At 38.3% G+C, this 21,934-nt stretch overlaps 2 protein-coding genes across 3 annotated transcripts; one reads left to right on the forward strand and one right to left on the reverse strand.

Annotated features, from left to right (window-relative positions):
* Window positions 1-2,951, reverse strand: MRPL57 (mitochondrial ribosomal protein L57). Its single transcript, XM_045869180.3, has one exon. The coding sequence runs from the start codon at window positions 2,949-2,951 to the stop codon at window positions 2,643-2,645; it is 309 nt and encodes a 102-aa protein (XP_045725136.1). The 3' UTR covers window positions 1-2,642.
* A 279-nt stretch (window positions 2,952-3,230) lies between these two features.
* SKA3 (spindle and kinetochore associated complex subunit 3) lies at window positions 3,231-21,892 on the forward strand. Of its 2 annotated transcripts, XM_045869168.2 has the most exons (9): window positions 3,231-3,500; window positions 6,388-6,449; window positions 6,561-6,726; window positions 10,065-10,476; window positions 12,670-12,749; window positions 17,878-17,963; window positions 19,781-19,984; window positions 21,273-21,403; window positions 21,760-21,892. In XM_045869168.2, exons 1-8 carry the CDS (start codon window positions 3,398-3,400, stop codon window positions 21,399-21,401), a joined length of 1,242 nt encoding a protein of 413 aa, XP_045725124.1. In that variant the 5' UTR covers window positions 3,231-3,397; the 3' UTR covers window positions 21,402-21,403; window positions 21,760-21,892. The 2 variants fall into 2 exon arrangements, with proteins under 2 accessions (XP_045725124.1, XP_064442369.1); XM_064586299.1 differs by lacking the exons at window positions 6,388-6,449; window positions 6,561-6,726.
* Window positions 21,893-21,934: the final 42 nt, after the last annotated feature.

A 21,934-nucleotide genomic window follows, 5' to 3' on the forward strand; every position in this document is an offset into this window, starting at 1 on the left:
TACAGGTTGGCACATATTTTATTACAATATAATTATAATCAGCTGGGTGGCAATGGACTCTGTTGTTGATAAAAAAGATTAACTTTATGATGGCTATGGTGGTAACAGTTGTAGAGTTTCAAGGAGAAAAGTCAGCTGTTTCAACAGTATTGCTTTGGCCAAGAAGTGATTTAAAACAAGCTATAGCAGCTAGTGTACTATATTAAAATGAATATGGTCTTGGGCGCCTGGGTGGCTCAGTTTGTTAAGCGACTGCCTTCGGCTCAGGTCATGATCCTGGAGTCCCGGGATCGAGTCCCACATCGGGCTCCCTGCTCGGCAGGGAGTCTGCTTCTCCCTCTGACCCTCCCCGCTCTCATGTGCTCTCTCTCATTCTCTCTCTCTCAAATAAATAAATAAAATCTTAAAAAAAAAAAAGAGTACAAAATGGATTGCACGGGTGTGAGTGGGGAGAGTAGCCTTCCCATGGACAAATCTAGCAAGCACTCCCTCAGCCAAGTGAGAAAGGTCAGTATCAACAATGATAAATCATACTGAATGTATATACATTTGATTTGATATGATGAGAACAGCAATTCACCTTTATGGTCTTCTTCCCCAAAACCCATAACCCAATATAATAATAAGAAAAACAGGGGGCACCTGGGTGGCTCAGTCGGTTAAGCGACTGCCTTCAGTTCAGGTCATGATCCTGGAGTCCCTGGATCGAGTCCCGCATCAGGCTCCCTGCTCAGCGGGGTGTCTGCTTCTCCCTCCGACCCTCCCCCCTTTCACGCTCTCTCTCAGTCTCTCTCTCTCAAATAAATAAATAAAATCTTAAAAAAAAAAAATGGAATATGGTCTTTAGATAAACCTAGTCCTGAATTCTACCTTTATTGTTTGTTAGCTGTGTGAACATGGGAATGTTGCTGACATTTCTGAGCTTCAGTTTCTAACCTGTATAGTGGGGATAAAATACCTCTCTTCTCATGAACTGCCTTCTGTTTCTTCAGACTCTTAAGATTTTAGCATCTTTTTCCTTAAGGTTCAAGTTAACCATTGCTTTTTCAAACTCCAAAGTCAGTTTCTGAGTTACATGAGTATCAAAGCAACATAGTTACAGTTTTAAGCAGGTCCCCTGAGCCCCCTTCCTTCACCTTTCTCCTAAACAGCATCAGCTGTCACCATTTCCAGATATGAAAATAAAAGGTCAAACTAAATTGCTCATATGAATCAGAGACATTTCTGTAAACTACAAAAAGCATTCAACAAGTATTTATACACCACTAAGAATGACATATTAAGAACAGTTCAGCTTGGTTAAGCATTCAACTATCATGTGGCAGGTACTTTTCAGGTGCAATGAATCAAAAAAAAAAAAAAAAACTAGTATGTGCACCAAAGCCTATACATCCCAATGGCAGATATTTAAATGTAAATCACGAATCATTCATATTAATGAAGGTAACAGTCAATGCTGGCAAATGAGATTGGCACTCTCATACATTGATCTTGCTGTTTTACAATCTTTCTGGAAAGCCACTGGCAATACGCATCACGATCTTTAAATGTTAGAGTTTTTAGCTCTAAATTCTATTTATCCATATAGACTCAATATATGTTTCATCTCTGGGTAATGGGATTGAATTATTTTTCTTCTACGTGTTTTGAAAATGTTCTATTAAATATATACATACATAGCAGTTACGATTTCTAGATTATACAGAAACTGAAATCCAAGTCACATTCATTATTGGGTATGATTATGGACAAGTTTCTTAAATATTTCCTCACATGTAAAATAGCCCCAGGTGATAGGATTACTGTATCTGGTAACACCTGTAAAGTGCTTGACTATTACATTCTGAAAAAGGTTTGAAAAAACAAACATCTTCAACTGGTGGACTGTAAGGTTCATTATTACATCCCAGAAAGGTTTTTAAAAAATTTTTTTTTATTTTTAAAGATTTATTTATTTGAGGTGGGGGGAGGGGCAGAGGGAGAATCTTAAGCAGATTCCCCCAGAGCATGGAGCCCTATGCAGGGCTGGATCTCACCAACCCTGAGATCACCATCTCGGGAAACCAAGAGTTAGACCGGCTTAACCGATTGCGCCACCCAGGTACCTCAAAAGAGGTTTTTAAAATAAAACTTCATGTAACAGTTCTGATGAGTACCTTTTACTTTATTTAAATGTCTTTTAGCAATCCCAGAAGAAAATGCTATTTGCAGGAGTATGTGTAACTGAAAAAACTTTTTTTTTAAATTATGTTTAGGCAATTATTCTTTTGAAGAAAGGTAAACCCCCATCAAGTACCTCATACTTAAGCACAGATTCCAAACCACAGTTTGCAGGTTTTTTGGAAGCTTTCATCCAAAATACATTTTATATCCTCTGTGACCTAGGAAATCTCTTGTATCTTCCCATCAGGGAAACGGAAAAGGAAACAACAGGACAGAGACTGGACTAGACAGGACTATGAAGCATTGAAGAGTTTGGAGCCCCAGATATGCTATATGAGACCACTACACTCATGCCTGCTGTTCAACAAGGCTGGTCCAAATGCTCATTTTTTCCCCCAGAGGTTAGTTTTTCGGTTCCAGAATCGGGTCAAGAGGTGGCAGCCCTGTGATCCGTCCAACTGAAAGGTGGTGGCTCCGGGTTAGGACCACTTCTTGGAGACATTGAGATGGTCGAGCTGGTCTACCACAAATCTGCTGGGGGGGAACTTGGACATGCTGGCCGCCTTGATGGCCTCGAAGGCCGCCGCCCTGCGCTCCGCGGCGTGGCCGTACTCCTGCTCCGCGGTGAGATAGGGCATGCTCAGCCAGTAATGGTTCTCCGCCTCGACCTCCAGGCGACGGATCATCCTCTCCTTCGCGTGGAAAGACACGGTCCGCGGCCGCCGGTGCTTCCCGATCCACTGTCTGCCAGGAAGGCGATTGCGGCGGAGGAGGGCGGTCAGGAACATGGCACCTGCTGAGACAGGGCAGAAGTCGCTCCACAACTGTTTGGCCGCGGGAAGAAGCAAACGCGAGCGCGCGCAACACGGTTCTCTTGCCACTCGGCCATCTCCGAGAGCGCACACCGCACCCCAAATGAAGCGGGGAGCCCAACCAGGCGCGACAGGGAAAAGAAGAGGACTCGTGAAACAACGAAATATGCCAACCAACTCACCGACCGCGTTCCTCAGGACACCGCACACACTCCGAACGCCAGCTGACACGACGGAAGTGCGCCCGTCCCTCAGAACCTCCTTGCCTCTTCGCGCGAGACTTCAGTTCTCGCGAGAGAGGACTAGTGCGTCGCCGCGGAGCCAGGAACGCTTCCGGCGCAAAGAGATTCAAACTAGTGGCGGGCGTAACCGGAGCGGTGGACTCTCCTTGCGTCTAGTGTACTGCTGAGGAGCTCTTACCCATGGATCTGATCCGAAGCTTCCACGCGAAGCTACGGTCTCTGGCCGTCACCCTAGACAGCGAGACGGCTCGGCTGCAGCGAGCGCTGGACGGAGAGGAGAGCGGTGAGTGAAGCGGGCGGGCGTTGTGGCGGATCGCGGCGGCGGATCGCGGCTACTACGACCCTCCCGGCCGCCCTCAGCCAGCCAGGAGTGAGGCATGTCAGAAGGGCCTTAACAAGTAAAAATCACACGCTTGCAGAAAGGTTATTTGTCTACAGTGGTGAGGAGTGCTTCGAAAGAGATACGGAATGGGGGTGGTACACCTATCACAATGCTGGCTGTTTGTCGTTAGCAGTCCCGAAGTGACAAGCGCCACCTTTATATTCTTATGCCCCCTCAAGTATGTTGTGGCTGTTTTCAGTTCTATGTACGACATTTGCTCTCCTCAAATAATGAAATAGCTCTATTACTGTGTTGTAAAGAGAAACAGCATAGAGTAAGAATGTAAATTGACAGATTGAACTCATAATGCATACAATAATTTATACATATTATGCTTTCAAGTCACATATAATGGGTATTTATCAATAAAAATACAATATAATGAAAATTAAACAAAATGCAGCAGGGTTCTTTACATGCATAGTGACTTTGTCTCACCCAAATGATCCACAGTTGCAGGAAATGCCTGTTTTTCCCAGCAAACAGTATTGCCAACACAAACACTAGTACTCAATACTGCCTGCTTGCTTGCTTTTTTCTTCTTTTTTTTTAAAGTAATCTCTACACCCAATGTGGGGCTCAAACATACGACCCAGAGATCGAGAGTTGCCTGCTCTTGGGACTGAGCCAGGCAGGCACCCCTGAATACTGCTCTTTAAAAAAAATAAATATAGCAGAATTCATCACTACTAATCTTTATATTAGAAATTTTTTAAAAAATTGTTTCAAGAGTAGTTCAGATTTTGAGATTATTTTATAAATGTCATAATTGTAATTTGCCTTAAAATATGGTGCCCCATAGACACAGCCTCCTTTAGTTTATTTATATTACGAACAGTGTTCCAGCCATTTAAAAATGTTTATTCTTTTGACTGTAAAACAATACATGTACATGGCAAAAAATTTGAGGTACGGAAAAGTAGAAAGAGGAAAACAAATATTTCCTATAACTCAACCATTCAAAGACAGCACTATTAGTATTTTATTATTTTGTGTTTGTCTTCTCTCTCTCTCTCTTTTTTGTTTTTTGTGAGCTCTAGGCCTAATGTGGGGCTTGAACTCATGACCCTGAGATCAAGAGTCATATACTCAAGGGACTGAGCCAGCTAGGTGCCTCTTTGCATTCTTGATATATAGCTGAATTGCTTTCCATGAAGTTTGTGTTAATTTACCTTCTTACCAGCATATTAACTGTGTACACAAATTTTGCATTTTCTTCATTTGCAGCCAATATGTATTACAGAAAATATGGAATTGTGATAGAGAAAATGATCGCCAAAAAATCTCACCTTTTGTGATCACAGTGATGAATCAGCAGGGAGTCTGCTGGGGATTCTCTCTCTCCCTCTACACCTTGCCCCTGGGCGCCCGTGCTCTCTCTCAAATAAATAAATAAATCTTTAAAGGAATAAAGGCTATAACTCAATGGTTTTTTATAAATTCACAGAGTTGTGCAACCATTATAGTAAGTTTAGGTTTTCATCACCCTCAAAAGAAACCCTCGTGACTGTTAGTATCCACTCCCCATAATCCCACCCCCGCCTACCACACTAGCCTTATGCAACCACTAATCTATTTTCGTCTGTATGAATTTGCCTATTCTGGATATTTCAGATAAAACGAATCATACAATTTGTAGGCTTTTGTGATTGACTTATTTTAGCATAATGTTGCAAGGTTCGTTCATGTCATAAGCATGTATCAGTACTTCATTTTATTGCTGAATAATATTCCATTGTATGGATATACCACGTTGTGTTTATTCATCAGTTGATGAACATTTGGGTTGTTTCCACTTTTTAGTTATTATGAATGTATGTAAACATCTGTGGGTGAGTTTTTGGGTGAACATAATGTTTTCAGTTCTCTTTGGTATGCTCTTAGAATTGCTGGGTCATATGATAACCCTATGTTTAACTTTTTGAAGAGCTGCCGAATTGTTTTCCAAAGTGGATGCACCATTGTACATTTCCACCAGCAATGAATGAAGGTTGTAGTTTCTCCACATCCTCATCATTTATTATTTGTCTTTTTGAATATAGTCATTCTAGTGGGTATGAAGTATCACTGTTTTGTTGACTTGCACTTCCCAAATGAAAATTGGTCAGCTTTTAACAAGTGAAAGGAGATCTTCAAAGGAGGCATGTTTTAGAAAGAAAAATAGTATTTAAAAAACTGCTTTTACATGATGTATATTATACATATTGCAACTGATAGTAAGAAAAGTGACAGTACAATGAGTGAAGGATGTCTTTTCAATAAATGGTGCCAGGTCAGTTGGACACTCATATGGAAAATAAGAATGGATCTTGATCCTTACTTCTTGCCATATAAAAAAATCAATTCCAGGTAGATTGTAGCTCTAAATGCACAAGGCAAACAGTAAAGCACTTAGAAGAAAACGTAAGTGTTGTCATTGGCAAAGATTTTAAAACTAGGAGCCAGAAGGTGCTCACCATAAAAAAATTGCTAAGTCAGATTACATTTTCTCCTTTTCCCTCCCTTCCCTTCTTTCCTTCTTGATCTGAGTACTGATTATGTAGGGTATGTTCACTTTCAAAGTGCGTGAAGCTATATACTTATGACTTTTGTACTTTTCTGTATGTATGTTGTAATTTCATAAATTTTAAAAGAAAGGTCTTTACACTTTTTTTTTTTGGAATTGACAAATTATGAATAAATATCGACAAGGATTTTTTAATTCTAAGAAACAACACTAAATTATATTTTCTGTTCTTTTTCCTCTTTTTCCTTATTGCACTTTTTCCTTTCTCTATTCATATTGAAGACTGGGAAGATTACCCAATGAGAATTTTATATGACCTTCATTCAGAAGTCCAGACTCTAAAGGTATCACTTCTACAATATTAATAGATCATCTTTGTGTCATAATTTTTAAAATCTAGATAGACTTAGTCAAAAGATAGAGAAATTATAATGTACTTTTTTTCCTTATAAAAGGATGATGTCAGTATTCTTCTTGATCAAGCAAGTTTGGAAAGTCAAGAAAGCATTGGTTTCATAAAGGCAACAAAAGTACTGATGAAAAAAAATTCAGTGGATATCATGAAAATAAGAGAGTTTTTCCAGAAGTATGGATATAATCCACGTGCCAAGAAAGATTCAGGTGTGAACAACTTGTATTTTACAGTATTTGTTTTAGTATTAAAGAAAGAAGGCAGCATGATTAAATGTGACTACTCTGGGTTTGGCCATGGATTCTGGTTCTGGCTCTGCCATTATGTGACTGTCATGCATGATCATCATTTATTCATCAAACACTGTGCTAAATGCGGTGCTGATTGGTGGTGTAAAAAACAAAGACAGTCCTTGCTCTCCACAAGATATAAATCTACATGATTTTAGGATAGTTGGTTTCTAGTCTGCTCTGCTGCTAAATAGCTGAGAGACTAATCTTAAAGCAAGCTATTTTCTTTTTCTTGTTCTCAATTTTCTCTTACTGCAGAATGAGAAATTTGGGGCATTATAAACTGATAAAGACCTTTTTAAGTTCTTCAGTTTTAATGAAGGTTACTATAGCATGGTGGTTTAGAATTTAGAGCCAGACTATCTGAATGCAAATCTCTAACTCCACCATTTATTAGCTGTCTTATCTTTGACCAGTTACTTAACATTGTACTTCAATGTCTCATCTGTAAAGTGGAGATGTTTGTATCTATCTCTGAGGTTGTAGAAGGATTGAATGAGATAAAATTTGTTTAGAACAGTGCCTGGCATGTTAATCACCCAGTGTTAACTACAGTTAGGCCCATACCTGTGAGTGACTAATTTCAGTATGCTTCATTGTCTTTGTTTCTATGAAGAGAATGATCTTTGTGCATAAGTAAACCATTAATTAAATTCAACAAATGTATATTGAGGATATGTGTGGAGGGTAAATTAAACAGTCTGCATGGTACTATGGAAAGAATTCAGTTGACTTTATTGTGAACAAGCTATGGATTCAAGTACTGGCTCCACCGGTTACTACATGTGCGTGACTTTGGATAATTTCTCTGAATTGCTTTTTCCTCACTTGCAAAATGGGAATGATAATACCTCCCTGTGAGGCAGTGATATGGTGCTGATTTTATTAATCTCATCAGTGATAGCCTTGTGATAAATACAAGAATAGATTTTTGGTAGCCTTTATAACATTTCTCCAAATTAACAGAAAGCACATTGCCTGAACAGAACTCAATGAATCAGTAGTTCTTCCAAGGGCCAAAAGCCATGAAATCAAAGTCTGTAACTTTTTTTTCTTTGTGTGGTACATACTCCATATTTAACACGTCCTGGTTTATCATGTATGCAAAAATAGTACCCTATCCTAATTCATTTCTGTTGCCAGTCAAAACAAAGAAAATACTACCTTTAAAGAAAACATGTGCTCCTCTTCACTTTCTCCAATCTGTTGGAGCTCTTAGCTGGCCCAGGAAATGTACAGCCTAAATTTATCTCTTTCCTATTCCTTTGGATCCAGAAGATTTTGGCAGGGATCTGTACCAATGTCTGATAGCCCCATTTTAACTATAGACCTTCCTTTAAAAGATGAAGTGAAGAGAAACAAAAAAGGTCATTATCAGACTTAGAAAAATATATTCCAGTTCATAACAAGAGAAGTACAAACACTTTCTTCTTGAAAAGAATGCAACAAACAAATTTTGGAGAAACTTTTTCCCATTTCTTTCAATATGTGCAGTTGTTACAATTCATATTTCCAATTTGGCAACCAAATGGTATCTATTCAAGGTCATCTGAAACAGATCTTTGTATTAACTCCCTCCCTCCTTATTCTTAAACAAATGGTAGTGTTTGGAATCAAAGGATGTGGGTTCAAGTCTTGGCTCTTTAAATTTTAATCAGCTGAGTGTTTTCCAAAATGTTTGGTACCTTTATCTATAAAAACAAGGAAAAAATATCCTAAGATATGTCATGCTTGAAACAGTTAATACAAAAATTAAATGGAGAAACATTCAAATGCTTGTCCCAGGGGGGATTCTAAACACATTTTCATTTGTCTTCCTTCATCTCATCCTCTCCATTTTCTCTTCCTTTCTGGTACCCTTTCTAATTACTGGTTCGTTTTTCTTCTCCACTGCATGCTACACATTTTACATCTGTCCTTCTGCATTTTCTTACACCCATTCCATTCTCCATACCTTTTATAAAGATTTTATTTATTTATTTGACAGAGAGATATAGCGAGAGAGGGAACACAAGCAGAGGGAGAGGGAGAAGCAGGCTTCCTGCTGAGCAGGGAGCCCGATGCGGGGCTCAATCCCAGGACCCTGGGATCATGACCTGAGCCGAAGGCAGACGCTTAACGACTGAGCCACCCAGGCACCCCTCCATTCTCCATACCTTGTTATCTCACTGAAGCCCTGTCATTTATTAAGCTAATCTCTGCCCAGATCCTGGCCAAATCCACATGTCTTCTTTCTGGTTATCCTCTTTGACTTTCTGTTGTCTCGCACTAAAAGCTAGTATTTCTCCTTCTTAAACTCTTTCTTGGCATCATAGTGCTATCCCGGACCTTTTAACTGCAACTTGCGTCCCGCACCAAATTCATTAACCATTAATGTATGCAGGAAATGGCAAAGGATTGTGGGGAAAAGCATAGTTGTTATTCAGTTATTTAGTCTGAAATGCTCAGTGTGGTGGTTAGGCATATGGGGTCTGGAGCCAGATATAACCTACTCAGGGTTGAGAAACTATAGGTCTTTCTAATGCTCTCCTGTTATTTTCCTCAACCAGGGTTTTGATACAGGTGTTCCAGACTAAGGATAAAAATTTATCTTGGTGTAACAGTCTTTCCTTTTTAACTTAGGCATCTGTAAATGAAAAATCTAAAATAATATTATATTTGTGTTAAGTCTAGATCATAGTTAATTCCACCCTGTGCTTAATGTCATAAAATGGTAAAATCGTTCTACAATCTATTAAGAGAGATGGGTAAATCACAGTAACTGAGGAAGTAAGGATATTTGACTTTTATTTGCATTGATTTTTCATCTTTTAACATTTAAGTTTACTTCTTAAATGTGTCATCAAAATGGGATATGGCGGGGCGCCTGGGTGGCTCAGTTGGTTAAGCGACTGCCTTCGGCTCAGGTCATGATCCTGGAGTCCCGGGATCGAGTCCCTCATCAGGCTCCCTGCTCAGCAGGGGGTCTGCTTCTCCCTCTGACCCTCTTCCCTCTTGTGCTCTGTCTCTCATTCTCTCTCTCTCAAATAAATAAATAAAATCTTTAAAAAAAAAAATGGGATATGGCTACACAAGAGGTACATGTCAGGAATTTTGTAGAGGGACAATTGAAATAAAACTTTAGAGACTAAGGAGGGAATCAGGACTTTTGCTGATTTGGGACATTTCAGATGGAGCTGTTTTGTATGGTTTTAGTACATGGGATTTTGTGGTTTAATGTTTGACCAAAATATGACCTCCTTGGTTCTTCCTCACAGTGGATGAACAAGAAATCATTGACTCTGAATCAGAGTCCACGAAGCATGAAAATTTTCAAATGCCTGATGTGAAGGACAATCTGTCTGATCCTGCTGTTCTGAGCACTTCTGGTTCTGAGAAGTCTCCACGGAGTCCACAACTTTCCGATTTTGGACTTGAGCGGTACATGATATCCCAAGTTCCAGCAAACCCTCCACAGGCAGTAAACGACCATGAAGAAGAGCCAAAAAATTTAACTCCATCTTCTAAACAGTCACTAGTTAAAGTACTAAAAACTCCAAAATGTGCTCTAAAGATGGATGATTTTGAGTGTGTAACTCCTAAATTAGAACACTTCGGTATCTCTGACTGTACTGCATGTTTAAATGAAGATTACACAATGGGACTTAAAAACATGAAGGAGAATAAATGGTAAGCCACTTTCATAAAAGGCACATTTTATCTAACTTTCTAAATCTTTTGTATGTATTGATTTTTCCTAGAAGAGCTATGACATTTCAGACAGTAACTTTCCTTCAAATGGTTTTCAGATACTTCACATTTCAAACTTCCCTGTATCAGCAATTCTGTGAGTAAAGTGTGAGCTCTTGGATTTCTGGTTAGATGCTGTAAGGAATAATACAGGCCTGAAAGAGTTTGGTGTTTGGTGGGATAGAGAAAGGGTAGAGTCAGTAAGAACCTGTGAATGATTTTGCATGGAGATGTGGGGAGAGAAGACTTGGGGATCCAGGATAAATCAAAGACTTTGTTTTGTTACCTGTAATGATGCATGGGAAAACAATGAAGACAGGAAAACCTGCAGCTTGGGTTAAAGGTGAATGCACTTCCATGTTGATTTAGAGGTCCCAGTAGAGGTGTTCTTGGGTGTAGGTATATTAATATGAATTGGGAGCTCAGTGACCAGTTTTTGTGCAGTGAATAGTGTGGAAGTGGTACTTAAAGAGTTACAATGAAAATGAAAATACCCCATATTAAAGCAGCCAGGCAAGAGCTAAAGATAAATCCATATCTTTAAGAACTGTAATTATTAAAGAAGGCAAATAAACATTCAACTTAAGGAGTCAAGTAAAAACCCACAATTGTGAGACAAAGAGAAGGGAGTAAACACCAAAGATAAAATAAAAAGTCATTATAAAAGATTTTTAGGAGAGTAGAGTTGATAAATCTAAGAACTGGTTCTTACTTAAACATAAATGCAAATGACAAAATTAGGAATAAAAGGCTATATTTATTATTTTTAAAGCTATTAGAAATACGATAGGGTATAGTATTGGGAAATTTGGAAAGTTCAGATAAATGAAAATTTTTTGAAAATAATACACAGTTATTAAAATCAGCTTGAAGTAGAAAACCTGGATAGACCATTGTATTGTGGGTCCCAGCACCTCACCTGGACTCTTCAAATTTATAAAACTTCTGTTTTCCATTTCCTCACTAGTAAAAATCATACCCATCCTGCTTACCACACAGAGTCAGTGGAGTATAATGGATAACAAAGTTATAAATTGCCTTAAGAATGAGATGCTATGAAAATAATGACCTTTAAAAAGAACTGTCATTATCAGGGATCTACAAACTACTGCCACAGGCCAAATCCAGCCTGCTGCTTATTTTTGGTAAATAAAGTTTTATTGGAGGATAGGCTAAAAAAAGTTCTTTTTCTAATAGTAGAATAAGACAGAAAAATGCTGCAGTTTAGTTTATGAGATTGACATACCCTTGATACAAACACTGACAGCACACAGAAGGAAGCTACAGTTGATCTAATTTATGAACATGGATGTAAAATCCCACTTAAAATACTCACAAATTGGGGCGCCTGGGTGGCTCAGTTGGTTAAGCAACTGCCTTCGGCTCAGGTCATGATCCTGGAGTCCCCGGATCGAGTCCCGCATCGGGCTCCCTGCTTGGCGAGGAGCCTGCTTCTCCCTCTAACCCTCCCCCCTCTCATGTGCTCTCTCTTTCTTATTCTCTCTCTGTCAAATAATAAATAAAATCTTAAAAAAAAAAAAAAAACTCACAAATTGAATTTAACAGAATATTAAAAGTATAGTGGACAACTTTCAAGTTAAGCTTATCCTAGGAATGCAAAGATAGTTTAGTATTTAGAAACTCATAAAATACTTTATTTTAATGACTTTATAAAAGAAAGGATAATCTCAATACATACCAATAAGGAATTTGATAAAATTTGACACTCATTCATCATTTAAAATGCTTGGTCAAACTCAAAATAGACTACTTCATTAACATGATAAACTATGGATATCTCACTTAGTAATGAAGCTATCTTGATGGTTTTGAAACCATGAGCTATATAATTCCTATATTTGAACTAATGAGTTAAACGTATGGCTTACCCTTAAGTCAGAGTTTCTTAACCTGCTTCTAAGTCACACCTGTCGATACAAAGTGGTGTATAACCTTTTTTGAGCCATGGATATACATTAGTTAAAAAAAAAGATTAGTTCCATGGGACTTCTGTTCCATAAAACAGAACTGAATGTTTGTCCAGACTTGATGATATATAGTAAGATTGAATTTTTTCCCAGAGATTCAATATTAACTTTTTTAATCTTATAATTTCCCTATGAATTACACCAGTGAAGAGGCCATAGAACCAGAACCAATGACCAGTGATAATTTCTTTGCCACTCCTGGCCTTCAGCAGTTGAAAAAAAATGGTAAGTGTAAAAATCACATTACTTCTCAGCTATCCTCTTTCTAGATTATCTTTGTACAAAAATGGTTCTGTCATCTTAGACATTCTCATAGCCCCCCTGCACCTTTTCAGTTCATAACATTGAATTATATAAAGTATACCATCCCATCCAGGTGCAGCATGATTTCATACTAGAGAAAGATATAACTCTCGGGTATGTTTTTCATATTTTTCCTGATTATACTAAGTATCTGTCAGCTTGTTGTTTTTAACATTTTAACCTAAAACATAAATATTCAGTCACCAAACTTTTGATACAGAGCCAATAAGTACATTTTTTTTTTAAGACTTATTTATTTATTTTAGAGGGGGAGGGGCAATAGAAGAGGGAGAGAGAAACTTAAGTAGACTCCGAGCAGCAGAGTTCAGAGCCGGATTCGGGGCTTGATCTCATAACCCTGAGATCACGATCCCAAGATTACGACCTTAGCCAAAACCAAGAGTCTGATGCTTAAGTGACTATGCCATCCAGGTGCCCCCAATAGTACCTTTTTAAAATATAGCATCAGCTATTGATTAGAATTCGACATATTTTTCTTACATAAACCACACTCAGAATACGTTAGCTACCATTTCAAATTCTGGGTTTTTTTTAAATACTATAAGAACTTAAAGAAAATTTTCATGTAGTGTTTTCATATTTGTCCCACCAAACATGAAAACATTAGTTTTCACAAAAATATAAAAAATTCTAGAGTTTGTGATTTTTTTTGATTATTTACAATTGTCTAATCTATATCAAATTTATTATTATATATATATTTTTTAAGATTTTATTTATTTATTTGAGAGAGAGAGTGAGAGAGAGAAAGAGCACAAGAGGGGAGAGAGGGAGAGGGAGAAGCAGACTCCCTGCTGAGCAGGTAGCCCGATGCGGGACTCGATCCCGGGACTCCAGGATCATGACCTGAGCCGAAGGCAGTCACCCAACCAACTGAGCCACCCAGGCGCCCCTTATTGTATTTTTTGAAGTAACTTGTCTTTATCATGTCTTTCCAAGTTTATGAACATATTTTCAAAAAAATTCTCTTTTTGTACTAATTTCACTGACATATACTATTAAATTATGTTCCTAAATTATCAAGTACTTCTGGCATAAACAGAAGTGAAAAAATACAAATGACTTCTAGTAAACCTAGAGCTCAGCTTGTAGGAAAGAAAGAGCCTGTCTGTACCAAAGAGAGGGAGAGAGTGGACCACCACCTCATATATACCCAGAGTTAATTCCCAATGGAGCATAAACTTTTTAGAAAATGATGAAGGAGGAGAATATCTGTATAACTTCTAAAGTGGGATGGATTTTTTAAAGAATAGCTTCCTGACTGAAAGCCTTCAGTGTACCACAGGTAGTGTATCTTATGAAAGGAGTGGCAAGCTCAGGCTTATCCACTAGTAGTTTGGTTAAGTGGAGGCTTGTTAAGAGAGTTTCTGTTATATTTTAGCTTGACCCTATTCTTGCGCCACAAAGGTACCATTATTGCAGTCCATACTTGGGAAAATTTAGTAACTTGTTTACCATTTTCTTTATTTACTGTTGCTTCTTATATCCCACTCATTCTTTCTGGGTTTAGTTTTCTTCTTGTTAAAGCACATCCTTCAGCAGTTCTTTCAGAGATGTTATTTCTAGTCTGTGAGAAGTCATCTCTGGTTTTGTGTCTGAAGAATCTTTTTTTCTTTCTTATTCATTTTTGAACAATAATTTAACTGGATATAGACAATAGGTTGACAGTTGACTTTCTTCAATATTTTATAAAGAAATTATTTCATTGTCATCTGGTGTCCATTGCTGATAAGCAGAGTGCTGTGGGTCTATTTCGATTTCGTTTGTAGGTTTTTGGTCTTTTCTTCCCAGTAGCAGGTTTTTTTGTTTTTTTGTTTTTTGTTTTTTTATTTTATTTTATTATGTTATGTTAATCACCATACAATACATCATTAGTTTTTGATGTAGTGATCCACGATTCATTGTTTTCGTGTAACACCCAGTGCTCCATGCAGTACGTGCTCTCCTTAATACCCATCACCGGGCTAACCCATCCCCCCGCCCCCCAAGATTTTGTCATTATCTTTGATATTCTACATTTCTCTGTAATTTTAAAATATGTTTATTTGTTTTTAGATGTTTAGATGTATATGTTTAGAATTTGGTATGATTTTCAAACTAAGGACCCATGTCATCAATTTTGGAAAATACTCTTGAGATTATTTCTTTAACAAAATTACCTCTTCCCTAATTCCTCAATTTTTTTCTCCTGGAGTTCCTGTAAGCTATATTTTAGAATGTTATCCTTCAGTCTCCTTGGTTTGTTAAATTCCCTTTGATATTTTCCTTCCTTTTCTCTCTGCTTCCTCATGCTTTAGTTAGAACTTTTTTCCACTTTGCTATTTTTCTCTTACCCTGAGTCTAAGTTACTTTTTTTTAATCTATTGAAGTTTTACTCTGGTGACTACATTTTCTGTCTTACACATTTTTCTTTCAAATGTGACTCTTCTTTTTCCTTCCACAGTACTCTTCTCTTGCCTCATGATTTCTGTGCCTTCCTTTATCTCTTTGAACATTTTAAACATATGTATCTGGAAGACCGTTTAAGATGTGGGTACTTTCATTTATTGCTCTGATTCTCTTTCTTGGAGGTGCATTTCCTCACAGGCTTTCGATTTTTAACTGTGAACTCCTCTTCAGATGACGCTGTTTTCAGTGGAAGTTCTGGGAGCCATGGGTTGTCCTGTGGAGCTATTTCATGCTCACCCCAGCCAAGGCCCCACAGTTTACCAGTTGCACACAGCTTTCTAGGTGAACTGCTTGACTCAGGATGCCTGCAGCTGGACTCAGAGGGTGAACTCAGAACCCACAACGCTGTGCTGCGTGGAGTTGATATTCTGATTATCAGTTTTTTCTGAAGACTTAACCCTTAACCCTTAGCCTAGCTGACTTCAGTCTGTTCCCCTGGAGCCGGTGCCAGTGGGCAGGTGTTTTCCAGTTTCTGCTTCACACACCTCACTGCTCCCGCAGGCTCTCGGCTTGCTGCAGTGGCTCTGTTTCAGTGCCTCCTCAGCTGGAGCCTGTGCCCTTAATTTCCGTCTGTGCTAGTCTTGGAATCCCAGGTGTTTGGGTGTCTACATGGAAATTTCAGATTAAGTAGATGTTAGCATCTTACTGAATTTGCTCCAGATCTTTCTCTTCATGTTATACTAAAGCTAAATCCCCACTCTGTTGTTCTCCTTCCCTTCCTCCCCTAAAGTGATGATGATTCTAGACTTGTGTCGTTTGAAAATTTCATTTAAGTTGCAACAACCAATTTGTATTCTTCTGCCATTTGCTTTTTTCATTCAATTCGTGTAAATCCAGTTCATCTATTTTAATTGTTAAATGTTGTATGAATAAGCCATATTTTATTTATTTACTTGCTTATTAAGGAGTAGTTGTTTTTTACTATTACAGGCAGTGCTCTGATGAAATTGTTCCTTGTACACATGTGTTACTCACATCTAGGAGTGGAGTTTCTAGATCAGAGGGGATGCACGTCTTCCCATATTCTAGAAAATGCTAACTTGCCACTTGAGAGTGGTTGTCCTGATTCTCACCAGCAGTGTTTACATTTGTTTCTCCACCTTTTTTTTTTTTAAAGATTTTATTTATTTATTTGAGAGAGAGAATGAGATAGAGAGAGAGAGCATGAGAGGGGGGAGGGTCAGAGGGAGAAGCAGACTCCCCGCTGAGCAGGGAGCCCGATGCGGGACTCGATCCTGGGACTCCAGGATCATGACCTGAGCCGAAGGCAGTCGCTTAACCAACTGAGCCACCCAGGCGCCCCATTTTTTTTTTTTTTAAGATTTTATTTATTTTTTTGATAGAGACACAGCGAGAGAGGGAACACAAGCAGAGGAAGTGGGAGAGGGAGAAGCAGGCTCCCCGTAGACCAGGGAGCCTGATGCGGGGTTTGATCCCAGGACCCTGGGATCATGACCTGAGCCGAAGGCAGATGCCCAACGACTGAGCCACCCAGGCACCCCTCTGTTTCTCCATCTTTACCAGCACTTGATTTTTAGACTTCATAAAATTTTGCTAGTCTTGTCATTTTTCTAACATTTACTTTTTCTCTTTGATTTTTTTAAAGGTTTATTCATTTATTTTAGAGAGAGAGTGTGAGCAGCGGGGAGGGGCAGAGGGAGAGACTCTCAAGCTGACTCCCCACTGACCCATGAGATCATGACCTGAGCCAAAACCAGGGGTCAGCCGCTTAACCAACTGAGCCACCCAGGCACCCCTCTTTGATTTTTTTTTTTAAGATTGCTTTCATGATACTATGTGTTAGAGGTATTAAATGTCTGTATAGCCATGATTCTGTTTCTGGGATCTCTTTTTAAAAGTTCTGATAGTCAATTACGGCTTTAGAATAAATCCTAATGTCTTAGAAGGTAGGTGACCTCCTTGCCCTCTTCCTCCTCCTGTTCTTCAGAAATTTTATTTTCTCCATAAAGATCATACAGATTTTAATAGATTTACATATAGATGTCTTGTTGTCTTTGTTGCTGTTGTAAAAATGTATCTTTTTTTTGTTTTTTAAAGATTTTATTTATTTGAGAGAGAGAGAGTGAGAGCGAGCATACAAGCAGGGGGGAGGAACAGAGGGAGAGAGAGAAGCAAGCTCTCCACTGAGCAGGGAGCCCAACGCAGGGCTTGATCCCAGGACCCCAGGAATCCTGGGATCATGACCTGAATTGAACGCAGATGCTTAACTGACTGAGCCACCCAGGTGCCCCAAAAAATATCTTTTCTCAAATTATGTTTTTAATTGTTTGTTGCTCTTTTGCTGGAACTATTTATATTTTATTTATATTTATTTTATATATTGCTCTTATACCTTGCAGCCTTGCTGAACTTTTATTAGTGCCGATGATAACTAGATAAGCAAATACAGTTTTGTTTCTTCCTGTCTAGTCAAGCACACATGATAGCTATTTCTTAAGTTATTAAAAATAAAGTGCACAAATTATATTGACTATGATTATAACCTAAAAGTTGAAATAAGTTGCTTATTTCAACTTTATTTTCAAATGTGTATTCTCATGCCATTGCTTCTGTCTTTTAGGTGCCAACTACACGGATTCTCCCGTGGCACCTACATTCTGCACTCCTGGTTTGAAAATTCCTTCTACAAAGAACAGTACAGCTTTGGTACGTTTCCATAACATTGAAAGCTCTAATCTTTTTCCTGATGACTCGTATACACTACTATTTCTAGCCTCAGTCTGTTTTAAAAACGTAGACTATTATATGTTAACTATACGTCAGTTGAAAAAACCCACTTAGATTAATGCAGGCTTTAAAAGTATTTTTACATCTTTCTGGAGGGGAATTTAGCAGCGTATAGGAAAAGCTTTAAAATTTTTTCATACCCTTTAACCATATCTCAGAATTTATTTTAAGGCACATTGGTACAAAGAATTATAACAAGGGAGTTATAGAAGAAGGAACAGCATTATTTATAAGAGCAAAGAATGGGAAAAACCTGAATGTCAAAGTGGTAGTGGAGAAGTGAAATACACTAAGGTATATGTTTTAAAGAACAAATAAGAACATAAAAAGAATGGGGCGCCTGGGTGGCTCAGTTGGTTAGGCGACTACCTTCGGCTCAGGTCATGATCCTGGAGTCCCTGGATCGAGTCCCGCATCGGGCTCCCTGCTCGGCAGGGAGTCTGCTTCTCCCTCTGACCCTACCCCCCTCATGTGCTCTCTCTCTCTCTCTCATTCTCTCTTTCAAATAAATAAATTTAAAAATCTTAAAAAAAAAAAAACATAAAAAGAATGTTTTTCAAGAAATTTTAATGAAGGAAAATGACATGCCTGTGTATGAATATACAAACACACACAATATACTTTATTTCAAAGAAAAAGGATAAAAGAATGGGTAGAAACACACCAAACTGTGATTATCTATCTCCAGGTGATAGATTTAAGGATGATTTTTAGGGTTTTTCCAAATATTTCTCAATGAACAAATTTACTATAAGCATACCTCATCCCTTTTTTAAAGTCGCTATGAACACTTAAGGGCACCTGGGTGGCTTAGTCATTAGGTGTCTGCCTTTGGCTCAGGTCATGATCCCAGGGTCCTGGGATCGAGCCCCGCATCGGGCTCCCTGCTCAGCGGGAAGCCTGCTTCTCCCTCTCCCACTCCCCCTGCTTGTGTTCCCGCTCTCACTATCTCTGTCTCTGTCAAATAAAATCTTAAAAAAAAAAGGTCACTATGAACACTTAAGACAACCAGTGCAGAAGACTGGGCTGTCCATAAAATGTGACAGTACATCTGTGGAGCTAATTTTTTATTTTTAAATATTTGATGAATTTAAAATTAAATAGCCCCATGTGGCTTGTCGCTGCTGTATCGGACGGTGTAGCTCTAGACCAACAAAATGCGATTAGTATCAGTTGAAGTGTCTCAGGTTATTGCCTGCTAGTACTTGCCTCTTACACCTAATCCATTCCTTGTGTTCCTTGTGGAAGGCCCTGTACTAGTGTGACTCTCCCTCTGTATTAATTCTGACCCTAGGGAGATGAGGGGATTTACTGGATTGTGAGTTTAGCATGAATTGCCTGCTAAGCTTACTTGCGTCAGATGGGCTTTCTTGGTCTCGAGAGTGAGGGCGTGTGGTAACACTTGTGCTCATCCGTGCTGTTACTCTCACCTGGCCCAGCTCAGTGCTGCCCGAAACTGGTGGGTGAAATCCATCTAAATCGGGTTCAGTCAAGCCCGTTTAGTTTTCATATTAAGCTGTAGCTCAGCCATTATCAGTAATGAATGATGGTATTTTGTCTTCCCTATGCCGTTTCTTTGTTTTCTCAATTTTCTTTAGTAATCGGCCGAAGAAGAACAGGTCATTTTTGTGCTTACTTCTGTGTCACTTTTGTGCAATAGAACTAAAATTGACTAATAATTTTTGTTCACTGTATTTTATGCCATCATAATTTAATGATTTCTTTTTGTTCAATAGGGGTCCACAGATTATCCATTATCAAAAACAAATAGTTCATCAAATGATTTGGAAATGAAAGACTGTACATCATTAGTTTTAAATTCAGACAAGTGTTTTGAGAGTTTTGCGGATCCCTCTTCTCCTGTAATTTCTTCTTATGAGAATCTGTTGAGAACACCTACACCTCCAGAAGTGACTACCATTCCAGAAGATATTCTCCAGGTGGTATTTCCAGGCTGTTTCTTTCTCTGATACATTCTTTTCAAAATTAGATATTTATATTAAAGACCTGATGAAACTGTATATAAACTGTCTTATTTCTCATTGGGCTAATGGGCTGGTTCATGTACTGAGAAAATCTAAATTCTGTGCCCTTCTGAGAGTACCTCGCTGAGGCTCTTCTGAGTACAAAGCTCATGACTTCATCATACTTTTATGCCCTCATGCTGCATTACCTTTAACTACATGTTCTGAAATGTATTCTTAGAATATTTTGTAATAATTGTTCAACTGCAATTGCCATGTTGACCATTGTTTTCATTGGAGGTATGTCTGGCAAAATCAGAAATGTCATTTACCCTACATTGCCCAGGGTAGGGTATCATGAATATCTTAGATCAGTGTTTCTTGAACCCAAGACATCTTGGACTTCAGTTTGAGAAACATTGATTTAAATGTTAGAATATCTGATTCTTTAGTACATCATTTACCTCGAGTCTACTCCTGATCTATATACCGACTACCAGATCTACTGAATAACCACCAGTCATGCCCCCCACCCTTAATGGAAGTTAGAATACTCGGCAGAATGGCTTAGGCAAGTGGAATTGTTAAGAACCGTTCTAGCAACTGACCCAGCTTGTGGAGAGCTGTGGGAAGGATGAAACTACTTGGAAGAATACCTAAATGCCATTAGAGCAGACTCATCCTGTGATAATCAAGAAAGTAGTTGTTACCCTTTTTTCTTTGTCTTCTGTTTTCCTGGGCATTATAAGAAGTGGAGTGAGCATATTCTGCCTTTATAGGAGTTATCTAGAGTTTCCACTTTGCTGTGGTTGATCCTTCTCTTTTTATTTCTACATGAAAGAGGGGAAACCTTGTATTTAATGTATCACCTATGTATGAAAAAAATCATAGCTGATATTTCAGACTCTTTATAATCTTTAATAGCTGATGATCTTTCTTTTGAGCATGTATCTTGCCTCCTTCCTATATACATTTTCCCTGACAACTTTGTAAAGGCTTAATTAGCTCTCAGGGATGCATTGCTGCTTACTCCTATTAATCTTAGAGTACATTTTAGAAGGCTTTAGAAAATCAAGCCTCCAAATTCAATTCTAATAACTCCATCTTTTCTTTGCTGTTGAACATCTGTCTGTGCTGCTGAAAAATAACTTTCAAATAATCCCTATCTTTAAATTTTCCTTGGCTTTTCTTGAATGTTTTATAAGACCTTCCAAATTTGTTGTGTTGTTCCAATGACTTGATAAAAAGGAATGTTTTGTTTCAGATTTTATCAAAATACAACTCAAACCTAGCAACTCCAGTAGCAGTGAAAGCCATGCCACCCAGCAAAGGGTTCCTCACTAAATACGAAGGACCGAACATCCGAGGTGTTGGCAACAAAGAAAATTGGTGAAGGTATGGTGAAGGTTATTTACCGTTGTAAATAAATTATCTGTATTATTTGAGGAGAATATTTAAAAATTAATATTTGTATGGTAGTAAAAAAAATTTTTAATTTTTTGGGGGGGGGATAGTAAAAAATTTTTAATTGACATTTGCCAGCTTAGGTTAACAGCCTCTCTTTTGATATAGAGCTTGTTATCCCTGGAATTCAGACTCCCACACGAACACGTGGGATGACCTCATTGGGAATCTATACCCAATTATTTTATGATTGCAAAAATATATAGCCATAATATTGTCATTTGTTTTATTGATGTCTATTTATTATGCTTGATTAAATCTTAAAAAAAAATTGTATCTTTTTGCAGAAATTCTAGTGGATCCACCCATTGTAGAAACTGAACAGAAGGATGAAAGCAGAGCTGGACTTACTTTGTTATTCACATTGCCCTACATCTTCCCCCTTTATAAAAACCAACCCATATTAAAGATGAACATGGACACTGGTGTCATAATGTGGTTTGTTTTTGTTTTTTTTTTAAG

This window comes from Mirounga angustirostris, unplaced genomic scaffold, assembly GCF_029215605.1.
Source record: "Mirounga angustirostris isolate CCGP_5_RB_7025 unplaced genomic scaffold, mMirAng1.0.hap1 SCAF_3, whole genome shotgun sequence".
In the NCBI taxonomy this organism is placed as follows: Eukaryota; Metazoa; Chordata; class Mammalia; order Carnivora; family Phocidae; genus Mirounga; species Mirounga angustirostris.

Bases quoted from the DNA above. Each gene is read 5' to 3' on its own strand.
- SKA3 (XM_045869168.2), top strand. From the start codon at position 3,398: ATGGATCTGATCCGAAGCTTCCACGCGAAGCTACGGTCTCTGGCCGTC. The intron at 12,750-17,877 runs GTAAGTGTAAAA...TCTGTCTTTTAG, and splicing joins TCAGCAGTTGAAAAAAAATG to GTGCCAACTACACGGATTCT. The intron at 19,985-21,272 runs GTGGTATTTCCA...GTTTTGTTTCAG, and splicing joins TTCCAGAAGATATTCTCCAG to ATTTTATCAAAATACAACTC.
- MRPL57 (XM_045869180.3), bottom strand. From the start codon at position 2,951: ATGTTCCTGACCGCCCTCCTCCGCCGCAATCGCCTTCCTGGCAGACAG.